Raw genomic sequence first — 15,677 nt, forward strand, 5'->3', positions numbered from 1 at the left:
GGACTTTGCATTCCCAGTGGGACTTTTACGTGCCCAAGTTAAACTCCGAAATAAAGCCAGGTTGCGGCCGCGACCCAAAAAACAACTATTTTCAACTCCCACCCGGCCCCCAACCCACCCCTTCTTGGAGTTTAAAATCAACCCCTTGATTTGAATTCACGGACTGTCTCTCCCTCTGTCAATGTCAAGTCAACTTTTGCCTGTCTGTGTGATAGTCAAAAGCCTGCATGTTAAAACACAAGAACTTGTGCGATGTGTTGCAACATCGGAATCCCCCCTGAAGTGTGCACAGTACTTACATGGGAACGGAGGAAATAGCAGCTATGTTACCAGGAGGAAGTACTTTTAAGAAATAGAAACCGCAAGTAAGAACATTCACAGACGAGAGCACAGCACTTCAGGGAGAGGGAGACAAGCAACACGGAGAGACAGAAAGAGACCGCCAGAGAGACAGAGAGAAACAGGTAAATGTGCAAGTAGAGACAGACAGTACAGAGGAAAGACAGAGCACGGGGGAACAAGAGAAAGAAAAACAGAAAGCGAAAACGAGACAGAGAAAAGAGAGCTAGAGAGTGAGGGTCACTGACAGAGAGAAAGACAAGCAGCGAGGAGAGATGGCTGATAATCTGAGAGCAGATCTCAGCTGCCCGATCTGCATTGACTTCTTCACAGAGCCGGTGACCCTGGACTGCGGCCACAATTTCTGCAAAGGCTGTATCCTGAACTCCTGGGCGGAGTTGGGCGACTCCAGGAAATTCTCCTGTCCCCAGTGCCGCCAGGACAGCAACAGGCAGGGCGTCCGGAGCAATCGACTGCTGGCGAACATCGTGGAGGACTTCCGGCAGCTGGGAGGCCCGAAGCTGACCTGCGAGGTCCACCGGGAGGAACTCCGGCTGTTCTGCTCGGACGATTTGCAGCTCATCTGCCGGGCTTGCTCCAGAACCGAGCAGCACAGGGACCACACCTGCGACGTCATAAAGACCGCTTATGGAGCCTGCAAGGTGGGATTGTTAGGGAGTATTTACATCTTCCTCTTAATCACCCTTCCCACCCACCCACCCCTCAGTGGTCCTCCCCTCTGGTCCTGGCGCAATCGATGTCTTTGCTGGGGGTCAGTTTGAATGGACACCTCGTACCCTTATACCCTTCGCCCAAGTGATGGCTCATCATGCCTCCCTCTGGGCGATGGTAGACTGGTCAATGGTGGGGAGGGTGGGAGGAGGGAGCATCACAGCTACCCTCAGCGGGAGGGGAGTCGCTGCCTGATGATCGGGAGTGACACCTTTGATCTTGCCCCTTCCCTTGCCAATTGGGGTGCTCCTAAGATGTCAGATGGTAGCACTCTGAGTCAGAAGGTTGTGGGTTCAAGTCCCACTCCAGAGACTTGAGCACTAAATTTAGGCTGACACTCCCAGTGCAGAACTGAGGGAGTGCCGCACTGTCCAAGGTGCCGTCTTTCAGATGAGACATTAAACCAAGGCCCCGTCTGCCGTCTCAGGTGGACGTAAAAGATCCCATGGCACCATTTTGAAGAAAAGCAGGGGAGTTCTCCTCGTGTCCTGGCCAATATTTATCCCTCACTAAAAATACAGATTATCTGGTCCTAATCACACTGCTGTTTGTGGGATCTTGCTGTGCGCAAATCGGCTGCCGCGTTTCCTACATTACAACAGTGACCACACTTCAAAAGTACTCCATTGACTGTAAAGTGCTTTGGGACGGCCTGAGGTCATGAAAGGCGCTATATAAATGCCAATCTTTATTTTATTACTGCCCATTTTGAGTACAACGGGTCAGATTTAGGCGGGCGTGTCAAACACTCATCTCCACTTCCCACGGAAGGTGCCGGAAAGGACAGCGACCAGAGTTTCACCAACAGAACAGCTCCCCGAGCCAATTTCCTGCTCCCGCCTGCCCCTTGAACCCACCTGAAATTGGGCAGAAATGGAATGGACATTTCCTCCCTTAGTTTAGACCTGTGACGTATGAATGGTAGGTGAGGCGAGGGTGGGGCTGCAGACAGCTCCTGTAGAACTGTACCTCAGCGAGGCGTCACCCCCTTCAGGAAGAGGAGGGGGCAGATGGAAAGAGAAGTGGGAAAAAAAATCGGTCAATTTTTGCCGCGGACAATTTGCGTGATGATGTATTTCCACAAGTTACGTCATCGCATTGAGTACTTGGAAAGCAAACATAGAATGTTGGCCATTTTTTGACGATAAGGCATAGAATGGGTGGGCTGCCCCTTTAAGACCTCCATGTTAACCTTTAAGTCTCCAAATGACAACTGCTGAGGTGACACTGCCAATATTTTTTCTCTTTCAAGGAGAGTTCGATTCAGCTGCTCCAGAAGAGGCTAAAGGAATATCGCGACAATCACGCAGCAATGGGAATGAAGGTCTCCGAGACCCTGGTGAGATTTTATCGGTAAACAATTGGCAGGGCTATGGGGAAAGAGTGGGACTAATTGGGATAGCTCTTTCAAAGGTACGATGGGCTGAATGGCCTCTTTCTATAAAGAAAGAACTTGCATTTATATAGCGCCTTTCACGGCTTCAGGATGTCCCAAAGCGCTTTACAGCCAATGAAGCACTTTCGCTGCAGTCACTGTTGTAATGTAGGAAACGAGGCAACCAATTTGCGCACAGCAAGATCCCACAAATAGCAATGTGATAATGACCAGATCATCTGTTTAATGATGTTGGTTGAGGGACAAATATTGGCCAGGATAGTAGGGAGAACGAACTCCCCTGCTCTTCTTCAAAATAGTGGCCAGGGGATCTTTTACATCCACCTGAGAGGGCACCTCAGTTTAATGTCTCATCCAAAGGACAGCACCGCACTATACTGGAGTGTCAACATAGATTTTGTGCTCAAGTCTCCAGAGTGAGACTTGAACCCATAACCTTCTGACTCAGAGGCAAGAGTGCTACCCACTGAGCCATGGCTGATGTTAAAGTGCCAGCTTGAGGTATAAGGGTAAAAAAATGGCAATGTTATGTTCAAGGCTCCCATTGAATGCATGAAGCCTTTACAGACATTTGCATTGAGAACCCTGCAAGTAACTGCTTTATAAACTGCACCCTTATATGTAGCTAGTGTTTGACACACCTGAGGGTCACACGCACTATCAGAGGGTCAGTACTGAGGGAGTGCTGCACTGTCAGAGGGTCAGTACTGAGGGAGTGCTGCACTGACGGAGGGGCAGTACTGAGGGAGTGCTGCACTGTCAGAGGGTCAGTACTGAGGGAGTGCTGCACTGACGGAGGGGCAGTACTGAGGGAGTGCTGCACTGTCAGAGGGTCAGTACTGAGGGAGTGCTGCACGATCAGAGGGTCAGTACTGAGGGAGTGCTGCACTGTCAGAGGGTCAGTACTGAGGGAGTGCTGCACTGACGGTAGGGCAGTACTGAGGGAGTGCTGCATTGTCAGAGGGTCAGTACTGAGGGAGTGCTGCACTGTCGGTAGGGCAGTACTGAGGGAGTGCTGCATTGTCAGAGGGTCAGTACTGAGGGAGTGCTGCACTGACGGAGGGGCAGTACTGAGGGAGTGCTGCACTGTTGGAGGGGCAGTACTGAGGGAATGCTGCACTATTGGAGGGGCAGTACTGAGGGAGTGCTGCACTGTCAGAGGGTCAGTACTGAGGGAGTGCTGGACTGTCGGAGGGGCAGTACTGAGGGAATGCTGCACTGACGGAGGGGCAGTACTGAGGGAATGCTGCACTGACGGAGGGGCAGTACTGAGGGAGTGCTGCACTGTCAGAGGGTCAGTACTGAGGGAATGCTGCACTGTCGGAGGGGCGGTACTGAGGGAGTGCTGCACTGTCAGAGGGTCAGTACTGAGGGAATGCTGCACTGACGGAGGGGCAGTACTGAGGGAGTGCTGCACTGTCAGAGGGTCAGTACTGAGGGAGTGCTGCACTGTCAGAGGGTCAGTACTGAGGGAATGCTGCACTGACGGAGGGGCAGTACTGAGGGAGTGCTGCACTGTCAGAGGGTCAGTACTGAGGGAATGCTGCACTGTCGGAGGGGCGGTACTGAGGGAGTGCTGCACTGTCAGAGGGTCAGTACTGAGGGAATGCTGCACTGACGGAGGGGCAGTACTGAGGGAGTGCTGCACTGTCGGAGGGGCAGCACTGAGGGAGTGCTGCACTGTTGGAGGTGTTGTCTTTCAGATGAAACGTTAAACTGAGGCCCTATCTGCCCTCTCAGGTGCATGTAAAAGATGCCATGGCACTATTTTGAAGAAGAGCAGGGGAGTTCTCCCCAATGTCCTGGACAATATTTATCCCTCAATAAACAGCAGATTATCTGGTCATTTATCTCATTGCTGTTTGTGGGACCTTGCTGTGTGCAAACTGGCTGCCGTGTTTCCTATATTACAAGAGTGACTATACTTCAAAAGTCACCGCCTGCAAAGCTTTGGGACGTCCTGAGGTTGTGAAAGGCGCTATATAAATGCAAGTCTTTCTTTTTTTTTTACATGGTCTCCTTTATACATAGCCAGAGAGAACAGGACCAAGCCAGTTGGAAAGAAAATGCAGAGAAATGTAAAATGAAAGGCTCATTCTCCATAAGATGCAGTCTTAGTGTTATCTCCCTATTAACAGGCCCGATTAAAAGATACACATCAACACGGATTTTAACACCAGTGTTGCTGTTTTAGATTACGGGATGACTGTAGGAAATGTTCACTTTATTGATTGTCAATGAACAGACCCAGTACGTTCATGATGACTTACGACTTTACACCAATCGTTCCAGGAACTTTCGAACGATTTGGAGGATCAGATTGTGTCGGAGTTTGGGGAACTGCAGCGGTTTCTCCAGCAGCGGGAGCGCGCGCTGATCCAAAGGCTGAAAGGCGAGACGGAGACTGTGGTCAGTCAGCTAGTGGGAAACATGATGCTGATCTCGGAGAGGTGCGTCCCCATCGAGCAGGCTCTCGAAGACATTCAATCAATGCAAGAGAAGACGCGGCTTCTGAGGGTAAGAACCGACCTTAGGACCCCTCCAAAATAACGGGGCAGAATCTGCCATGTTTCTGCACCCGGTGCAATCTCCCGGGTGTAAAAGATCGAGGAAACTCGGGCGCAGGTGCGCCATGCACGTAACTGCCCTCCACCCAAATTTACTCACTCCATTGTGCCCCTATCGATCTCTGCGTCCGAACGCATCTAGGCTCATTATAATGGCTCCGCTCCCCCCCATGGGCAAAAGAGCCTTACACGCAAATTTCCTGCAATTACGCCAGTTCAAAACGGGTGTAAAATGAAGCCCAGAATTCTGGGTGCAGCAGAAAACAAAGTCATTTTTCTGGGGTTTTATTGCGATTGTTCAAGCATTTAAAAAAAAAATTATTCCCACTCAGATCTGCTCTGTATTTTCTGTTTCTTTCAATGCATTTTTGTGGCTTCAGTATGAGTCACAACAAAAATTGTAAAAATTCCAAAATTGTATGTTGTTAATCGTGATGTGAATGAATGACAGTTAAATGGCCTGAAACTTTAATTTTTCTTACTTAAAAAAGTAATATATAGTGTGAGTTCAGATTGTTTCCACTGATCTCTAAGTTCCAGTGTATACTAATGAGATTGGCAGGAAATTTGGATGTAAATAAACATCGGCATAATGGGCACATGAAAGGGCATAATTTCGGTGGTAACTTTTCAATTACACCCTCACAGGAAATTACACCCAGTGAGTTAGTTTCAATTTCTGTCATTTGATAGCTACTGTGTGAATGGAAACAGCAATTTGTTATTGTTTCCTTGATAGGTGGCAGGACAATTTGAAAAGTTTTTTAAAAAGCATACAGGATTCTGGGCTTTATAACTAAAGGCTTAGAATACGAAAGCAAGGATGTTATGCTAAACCTTTGTAAAACACTGGTTCAGCCTCCGCTGGAGTGTCTCTCTGTATGGCTCACTGCACTCAGTCTCACCTTCATTACATCCTTGCTTTCGTATTCTAAGCCTTTAGTTATAAAGCCCAGAATCCTGTATGCTTTTTAAAAAACTTTATCAAATTGTCCTGCCACCTATCAAAGAAACAATAACAAATTGCTGTTTCCATTCACACAGCATCGATCAAATGACAGAAATTGAAACTAACTGACTGGGGTGTAATTTCCTGTGAGGGTGTCTCACTTTTATCCACCTCCCTCTGCTGGTGTCTCTCAGTATCACTGTTCTCAGTCTAACCTGTAATCGATCTCTCTCTGCTGGTGTCTCTCAGTATCACCACACTCTGTCTCACCTTTATCCAACTCTCTCTGCTGGTGTCTCTCAGTATCACCACACTCAATCTCACCTTTATCCAACTCTCTCTGCTGGTGTCTCTCAGTATCACCACACTCTGTCTCACCTTTATCCATCTCTCTCTGCTGGTGTCTCTCAGTATCACCGCACTCAATCTCACCTTTATCCAACTCTCTCTGCTGGTGTCTCTCAGTATCACCACACTCAATCTCACCTTTGTCCATCTCTCTCTGCTGGTGTCTCTCAGTATCACCACACTCTGTCTCACCTTTATCCAACTCTCTCTGCTGGTGTCTCTCAGTATCACCACACTCTGTCTCACCTTTATCCATCTCTCTCTGCTGGTGTCTCTCAGTATCACCGCACTCAATCTCACCTTTATCCAACTCTCTCTGCTGGTGTCTCTCAGTATCACCGCACTCAATCTCACCTTTATCCATCTCTCTCTGCTGGTGTCTCTCAGTATCACCGCACTCAATCTCACCTTTATCCAACTCTCTCTGCTGGTGTCGCTCAGTATCACCACACTCAACCTCACCTTTATCCATCTCTCTCTGCTGGTGTCTCTCAGTATCACCACACTCAATCTCACCTTTATCCAACTCTCTCTGCTGGTGTCTCTCAGTATCATCGCACTCAATCTCACCTTTATCCAACTCTCTATGCTGGTGTCGCTCAGTATCACCACACTCAATCTCACCTTTATCAAACTCTCTCTGCTGGTGTCTCCCAGTATCACCACACTCAATCTCACCTTTATCCATCTCTCTCTGCTGATGTCTCTCAGTATCACCACATTCAATCTCACCTTTATCCAACTCTCTCTGCTGGTGTCTCCCAGTATCACCACACTCAACCTCACCTTTATCCAACTCTCTCTGCTGGTGTCTCCCAGTATCACCACACTCAATCTCACCTTTATCCATCTCTCTCTGCTGATGTCTCTCAGTATCACCACACTCAATCTCACCTTTATCCAACTCTCTCTGCTGGTGTCTCCCAGTATCACCACACTCAACCTCACCTTTATCCAACTCTCTATGCTGATGTCTCCCAGTATCACCACACTCTGTCTCACCTTTATCCAACTCTCTCTGCTGGTGTCTCTCAGTATCACCACACTCTGTCTCACCTTTATCCATCTCTCTCTGCTGGTGTCGCTCAGTATCACCGCACTCAATCTCACCTTTATCCAACTCTCTCTGCTGGTGTCGCTCAGTATCACCGCACTCAATCTCACCTTTATCCAACTCTCTCTGCTGGTGTCGCTCAGTATCACCGCACTCAACCTCACCTTTATCCAACTCTCTATGCTGATGTCTCCCAGTATCACCACACTCAACCTCACCTTTATCCAACTCTCTATGCTGATGTCTCCCTGTATCACCACACTCAACCTCACCTTTATCCAACTCTCTATGCTGATGTCTCCCAGTATCACCACACTCTGTCTCACCTTTATCCAACTCTCTATGCTGATGTCTCCCAGTATCACCACACTCTGTCTCACCTTTATCCAACTCTCTATGCTGATGTCTCCCAGTATCACCACACTCTGTCTCACCTTTATCCAACTCTCTATGCTGATGTCTCCCAGTATCACCACACTCTGTCTCACCTTTATCCAACTCTCTCTGCTGGTGTCTCCAAGTATCACCACACTCTGTCTCACCTTTATCCAACTCTCTATGCTGATGTCTCCCAGTATCACCACACTCTGTCTCACCTTTATCCAACTCTCTATGCTGATGTCTCCCAGTATCACCACACTCTGTCTCACCTTTATCCAACTCTCTATGCTGATGTCTCCCAGTATCACCACACTCTGTCTCACCTTTATCCAACTCTCTATGCTGATGTCTCCCAGTATCACCACACTCTGTCTCACCTTTATCCAACTCTCTCTGCTGGTGTCTCCCAGTATCACCACACTCAGTCTCACCTTTATCCAACTCTCTATGCTGATGTCTCCCAGTATCACCACACTCAATCTCACCTTTATCCAACTCTCTCTGCTGGTGTCTCCAAGTATCACCACACTCTGTCTCACCTTTATCCAACTCTCTATGCTGATGTCTCCCAGTATCACCACACTCTGTCTCACCTTTATCCAACTCTCTATGCTGATGTCTCCCAGTATCACCACACTCTGTCTCACCTTTATCCAACTCTCTATGCTGATGTCTCCCAGTATCACCACACTCTGTCTCACCTTTATCCAACTCTCTATGCTGATGTCTCCCAGTATCACCACACTCTGTCTCACCTTTATCCAACTCTCTCTGCTGGTGTCTCCCAGTATCACCACACTCAGTCTCACCTTTATCCAACTCTCTATGCTGATGTCTCCCAGTATCACCACACTCAATCTCACCTTTATCCAACTCTCTATGCTGATGTCTCCCAGTATCACCACACTCAATCTCACCTTTATCCAACTCTCTCTGCTGATGTCTCCCAGTATCACCACACTCTGTCTCACCTTTATCCAACTCTCTATGCTGGTGTCTCCCAGTATCACCGCACTCAATCTCACCTTTATCCAACTCTCTATGCTGGTGTCTCTCAGTACCACCACACTCTGTCTCACCTTTATCCATCTCTCTATGCTGATGTCTCCCAGTATCACCACACTCAACCTCACCTTTATCCAACTCTCTATGCTGATGTCTCCCAGTATCACCACACTCTGTCTCACCTTTATCCAACTCTCTATGCTGATGTCTCCCAGTATCACCACACTCAATCTCACCTTTATCCAACTCTCTATGCTGATGTCTCCCAGTATCACCACACTCAACCTCACCTTTATCCAACTCTCTATGCTGATGTCTCCCAGTATCACCACACTCTGTCTCACCTTTATCCAACTCTCTATGCTGATGTCTCCCAGTATCACCACACTCAACCTCACCTTTATCCAACTCTCTATGCTGATGTCTCCCAGTATCACCACACTCTGTCTCACCTTTATCCAACTCTCTATGCTGATGTCTCCCAGTATCACCACACTCAATCTCACCTTTATCCAACTCTCTATGCTGATGTCTCCCAGTATCACCGTTCTCAATCTCACCTTTATCCAACTCTCTATGCTGATGTCTCCCAGTATCACCACACTCTGTCTCACCTTTATCCAACTCTCTATGCTGATGTCTCCCAGTATCACCACACTCAATCTCACCTTTATCCATCTCTCTCTGCTGGTGTCTCCCAGTATCACCACACTCAATCTCACCTTTATCCATCTCTCTCTGCTGGTGTCGCTCAGTATCACCGCACTCAATCTCACCTTTATCCAACTCTCTATGCTGATGTCTCCCAGTATCACCACACTCTGTCTCACCTTTATCCAACTCTCTATGCTGATGTCTCCCAGTATCACCGCACTCAATCTCACCTTTATCCAACTCTCTATGCTGGTGTCTCTCAGTACCACCACACTCTGTCTCACCTTTATCCATCTCTCTATGCTGATGTCTCCCAGTATCACCACACTCTGTCTCACCTTTATCCATCTCTCTATGCTGATGTCTCCCAGTATCACCACACTCTGTCTCACCTTTATCCAACTCTCTATGCTGGTGTCTCCCAGTATCACCGCACTCAATCTCACCTTTATCCAACTCTCTATGCTGGTGTCTCTCAGTACCACCACACTCTGTCTCACCTTTATCCATCTCTCTATGCTGATGTCTCCCAGTATCACCACACTCTGTCTCACCTTTATCCATCTCTCTATGCTGATGTCTCCCAGTATCACCACACTCTGTCTCACCTTTATCCATCTCTCTATGCTGATGTCTCCCAGTATCACCACACTCTGTCTCACCTTTATCCATCTCTCTATGCTGGTGTCTCTCAGTACCACCACACTCTGTCTCACCTTTATCCATCTCTCTATGCTGATGTCTCCCAGTATCACCACACTCTGTCTCACCTTTATCCAACTCTCTATGCTGATGTCTCTCAGTATCACCACACTCTGTCTCACCTTTATCCAACTCTCTATACTGGTGTCTCCCAGTATCACCGCACTCAATCTCACCTTTATCCAACTCTCTATGCTGGTGTCTCTCAGTACCACCACACTCTGTCTCACCTTTATCCATCTCTCTATGCTGATGTCTCCCAGTATCACCACACTCTGTCTCACCTTTATCCATCTCTCTATGCTGATGTCTCCCAGTATCACCACACTCAATCTCACCTTTATCCATCTCTCTATGCTGATGTCTCCCAGTATCACCACACTCTGTCTCACCTTTATCCATCTCTCTATGCTGATGTCTCCCAGTATCACCACACTCTGTCTCACCTTTATCCATCTCTCTATGCTGATGTCTCCCAGTATCACCACACTCTGTCTCACCTTTATCCAACTCTCTATGCTGATGTCTCCCAGTATCACCACACTCTGTCTCACCTTTATCCAACTCTCTATGCTGATGTCTCTCAGTATCCATCGAAAGTAGGGCTCCCAGGTGAATTACACCATTTGCTAAATTCAGAATAAAATTCCCTGTTTTCTGGTCGAATAGTATATTGAAATTATACACTTAATTAGCAAGTGACAATGCAGATATGCTCACTGACCGCACTGTGATGGCACAATGTTAAAGTCACGTTTTCTTTCATTTTTTTTCAGGAAATTAAAAGCCTTCTTCAGAGGTACCTAACTTATTTACTAATTTCTTTTTTGTTTTTCTTCTTTTTCTTTGCATTTTCATGATCTCATCCCAAAACACACATCACTCCCGATTCAGAGGGCAGACAATTGGTGCCCATAGTTCTGCAACATTGCTGAACACTGTTTTCAAAAACAATCTCAGGTCAGGTGCAGCACGGGTTAGATACAGAGTAAAGCTCCCTCTACACTGTCCCATCAAACACTCCCAGGTCAGGTACAGCACGGGTTAGATACAGAGTAAAGCTCCCTCTACACTGTCCCATCAAATCTCCCAGGGCAGGTACAGCATGAGTTGGATACAGAGTAAAGCTCCCTCTACACTGTCCCATCAAACACTCCCAGGTCAGGGATGGCACGGGTTAAAGACAAACTTAAGTTACCCTGTGCATTATTGCTGAAACAGTATTAGAATCATAGAATTATAGAAAGGTTACAGCACGGAAGGAGGCCATTCGGCCCATCGAGTCTGTGCCAGCTGTATGCAAGAGCAATCCAGCTAGTCCCACTTCCCCGCCCTATCCCGTAGCCCTGCAATTTTTTTTCCTTTCAAGTACTTATCCAGTTCCCTTTTGAAGGCCATGATTGAATCTGCCTCCACCACCCCCTCAGGCAGTACATTCCAGATCCTAACCACTCACTGTGTAAAAGAGTTTTTCCTCATGTCACCTTTGGTTCTTTTGCCAATCACTTTAAAGTTGGTGAAGGTGAGGCACTTATTGTATCAATGCCACATACAAAGACTGACAGACATGAATTAAGTTCTGGTCACCTTATGGCAAGAATGAAACTTCTTTCAGTAAACAACTGATGACCTTGGTTGTGTTAAGGCTCCTTTCAGCTGTTTCTCATTGACTGACCTTTGACTGTGCTGTGATTCATTATCACCATAGAAACAGAGCTGAGGCAGTCATAGAAAAAGAAAATCTGGCGGGGTGTATAATGGACCTGCCGATTCGCTATCACCCACTCTTCACCCGGCCGTGAAAGGTACATTTACACCCGTAGCCTCCACAGTGAATGAAGCTGTTGTCTCACTCTTTGTTCCGGTGTAGTCAATGTTCGGACCTTTTGCTAAACTATTGCCTGGCGTGTTCATTATTTATTGAAAATCAATTAAAGTGCTCATGTTTGCTTTATAGATGTGATTTGCACACAAAGCCTGTACTAAAGACCCCCAAACTGAATCTGGGGGATTTCAATGGGCCTCTACAGTACACAGCATGGAAACAGATGCTGAATATCATCAGCCCAGGTAACGTCCTCTCCTCCCCTCCCCTCCCCTCCCTCTCATCCCCTCCCCTCCTCTCCCCTCCCTTCTTCTCCTCTCCCCTCCCCTCCCTCCCTCTTCTCCCCTCCCTCCCCTTCCTCTCTTCTTCTCCCCTCCCCTCCCCTCCGCTCCCTTCCTCTCCTCTCCCCACTCCTCCCCTCCCTTCCTTTCCTCTCCTCTTCTCCTCTCCCCTACCCTCCACTCCCTTCCTCTCCTCTCCCTTCCTCTCCTCTCCTCTTCTCCCTTCCCCTTCCTTCCTCTCCTCTCCCCTTCTCTCCTCTTCTCCCCTCCCCACTCTCCTCTTCTCTTCTCCCCTCCCCTCCCTTCCTCTCTTCTCCTCCTCTCCTCCCTTTCCCTGTGTTTTCTTACCTTCGAAAAGCTCTTAAGAAGTAATCTCTTTTAACATGATTGTAGTCCCTTCCCTAAATTCCTCCACTTCCTGCTCAGTGTCTGCCTCTTCCCCTTTGTCAAGTGTCAATGAATAGGAAATCTTACCTTCATGTCCCACAATCCCTTCTCCTTCCAGAATCACACCCAATTGACCCTTGAACCCAGCTGTAACGTCACTTTCTGGTAACTTATTCCCCAACTCCATCACGGAGAAAAGTGCCACTTGACTTTTCTTCTTACTCCGAATTTCCTCATTTTTGACTCGTGCCTCCTCTGATCTTCTCCTTAAATTCAGGCTGTAGAAGTTTACAATACCGAAGGAGGCAACTCAGTCCTTTACGTCTGTGCCAGCTTAGTTAGAGCAATCTAAAGTTAATCCCAGTGTACAGAACTCTCCCCGTAGCCCTGTATCTTCCTCTGCTTCAAATATTTATCCAATTTTCCCTTAAAACATGCAAGTGTCTCTGCTCACCGACTCCATCTGGCAAAGTGTTCTGTGCTCCAACAGCCATCTCCACAACGACATTTCTTCAAACCTTTTCCCTCATTCTCTTAGCGATCATTTTAAATTAATGTGCTCTCTTTACTTTCACCCCAATAAAAACACTTTCCCAATTCCAAACCCTTTCTAATTAAAAAAAAATCTCTACTAAATCTCCTGACAGCCTTCTCTGCTCCAGTGGAAATATTCTTAGTATCTCAAGCCTCTCCTCATAAGTAGGGTGTCCTATCTCTGGCACTGTACGCCGTATGCTTCCTGTGGTTTTAATGTCCCTTCTATAATGGGACTACACACAATGTTTCAACCGTGGCCTAACCACTGTTTTGTGCAAATTTATTATTACTTCTTCATCTTGTGCTGTACGCCATGTCTACAAGACATAAAATGTCGGTTGCCTTTTTTATATGGCTTTATCTACCTGCACTCGCATTTTTCAGGGTGTTGAGTAATTAAACCCTGCCACACATCACTAAGGTTCCCTGTACTGCCACTGTGTCTAACTGGAAAATGTAGATAGTGTTAGCCTGAACTCCCACGAGCACTAAACTCTCACAAGATTAATACTCCGCTAGCTCACTTCACACAAGTACTAATTAAAAAGGTGAGGGGGGGACCTCCTGTCCAACTCAATTCCATCTTCGCCGATCTCCTGCTGAAGTTACACTTGTTCGAGCTTTTTACACCTTCCGACCTCTCACAGCTCCTGATTAATTGACTGGGAATATTCTGCTCCTTTTCTTTTTACTTTTATCTTGGCTTTCGAAACCACTTTATTGATCTCTGGATTTTGCAGCTCCTGCTCCGTTGACTCTGGACTCGGAGTCAGCAAACTCGGGCCTTGTTCTGTCCAAGGATCACACCATGGTGAAGGGTCGCTCCAAGTTGAAACAGTTCGCTTACAACCCCAAGCAATTCAGTTATTATGGTGGCGTGTTGGCACGGGAAGGGTTTACATCGGGCAAACACTACTGGGAGGTCAACGTCGGGAGCAGCGGCCAGTGGATCGTCGGCGCAGCCAAAGAGTCCGTCGACAGACACAACGCCGTCGCACTGACCCCGCCCAACGGGTTCTGGATCTTGCGACTGTGGAATGGGAATGTCTACGGGCCTCAACATACCCTGGAATCCGAGTGCTGTCCAAATCTAAACCTGGAGAAGGTTGGCGTCTGTGTGGACTACGAGAGAGGACAGGTGTCCTTTTACAATGCCGACGACATGACCCATCTCTATACCTCCATTGACCGATTCACGGAGAAGATCTACCCTTTCTTTCTGCCTTTCCCTGAAATGGTGTCCAAGGACAAGGAAATGCTGAAGCTTTTTCACTTGAAGCTGTAGAACATCGACATAAGGGTGACGTGAAGTTTATGGGACCCTTCATCCACATTCCCATTATCTGTTGAATTATTTTGAGACTTGTTTTCCATGTGTCAATCATTTCCATTGTGGTAAATATAGATTCTGACTAACTGACTAAATACTGGTTCTTCAAATGAAAATGTATCTCAAATACTTGAGTGACTTTCATTTATTTCTAATAAAGAGTATTAAAATCATTAAGGTTAAAATTCTTCATTTCCAGTTATTCCCTGGAAAGCCCTGGTTAGACCATATCTCGAATACTGTGTACAGTTCTGGGCACCGCACCTTAGAAAGGATATATTGGCCTCGGAAGGAGTGCTGCGCAGATTCACCAGAATGTTACCAGGGCTTCAAGGGTTAGATTATGAAGAGAGATTACATAAACTAGGCTTGTATTCCCTGGAATATAGAAGGCTAAGGGGTGATTTGATTGAGGTTTTTAGGATTTTGAAAGGAATTGATAGGGTAGATAGAGAGAAACATTTTCCGCTGGTGGGGGAATCTAGAACAAGAGGACATAACCTTAAAATCAGAGCCAGGCTATTTAGGAGAGAAGTTAGGAAACACTTCTTCACTCAAAGGGTGGTAAAAGTGTGGAACTCTCTCCCACAAAAAGCAATAGATGCCAGCGCAATTAATAATTTTAAATCTGAGATCAAAAGATTTTTGCTAGCCATGGGTATGAAAGGATGTAGAGCCAAGGTGGGTGGATGGAGTTAGAATGCAGATCAGCCTTGATCTCATTGAATGGCGGAACAGTCTTGAGGGGCTGAATGGACTACTCCTGTTCCTATGTTCCCTCCTTTATTTGCACTGATATGCTGCATCCTTAATGCTCATTTGTATGACCAGATAACCTGATTTAGTGATGTTGGTTGAGGAATAAATATTAGCCAGGACACCAGGGAGAACTCCCCCACTCTTCTTCTAATGGTGGCATGGGATCTTTTACCTCTACCTGAGAGGGCAGACTCATTCGAAAGGCGGCACCTCCGACAGTGCAGCACTCCCTTAGTACTGCACTGGAGTATCAACCTAGAGTTTGTGCTTAAGTCCCGGGAGTGGGATTTGAACCCACGTCCATTCTGAAACAGAGGTGAGAGAGCTGCACAATGAGCCACAGCTGACACCCATTACAGCTGCAACCACAAAACTAGCATGGAGTGCAAAACATAATTTATTTTATGTGGAAAATTTGACCCAGAGATGGG

At 47.1% G+C, this 15,677-nt stretch overlaps 1 protein-coding gene across 2 annotated transcripts; it reads left to right on the forward strand.

The window, feature by feature from the left end:
• Positions 1-319: 319 nt before the first annotated feature.
• Positions 320-14,660, forward strand: LOC137305223 (zinc-binding protein A33-like). Of its 2 annotated transcripts, XM_067974066.1 has the most exons (6): positions 320-1,001; positions 2,324-2,410; positions 4,760-4,984; positions 10,904-10,926; positions 12,085-12,197; positions 13,898-14,660. In XM_067974066.1, the coding sequence occupies exons 1-6, from the start codon at positions 615-617 to the stop codon at positions 14,440-14,442; spliced, it is 1,380 nt and encodes a 459-aa protein (XP_067830167.1). In that variant the 5' UTR covers positions 320-614; the 3' UTR covers positions 14,443-14,660. The 2 variants fall into 2 exon arrangements, with proteins under 2 accessions (XP_067830167.1, XP_067830168.1); XM_067974067.1 differs by lacking the exon at positions 2,324-2,410.
• Positions 14,661-15,677: the final 1,017 nt, after the last annotated feature.

The sequence above is a fragment of the Heptranchias perlo genome, chromosome 39, assembly GCF_035084215.1.
Source record: "Heptranchias perlo isolate sHepPer1 chromosome 39, sHepPer1.hap1, whole genome shotgun sequence".
NCBI classification, from domain to species: Eukaryota; Metazoa; Chordata; class Chondrichthyes; order Hexanchiformes; family Hexanchidae; genus Heptranchias; species Heptranchias perlo.

Coding starts and splice junctions, on each gene's coding strand:
- LOC137305223 (XM_067974066.1), top strand. CDS start 615: ATGGCTGATAATCTGAGAGCAGATCTCAGCTGCCCGATCTGCATTGAC. Junction 2,411..4,759: donor TGAAGGTCTCCGAGACCCTG/GTGAGATTTTAT, acceptor CAATCGTTCCAG/GAACTTTCGAACGATTTGGA. Junction 12,198..13,897: donor GCTGAATATCATCAGCCCAG/GTAACGTCCTCT, acceptor TGGATTTTGCAG/CTCCTGCTCCGTTGACTCTG.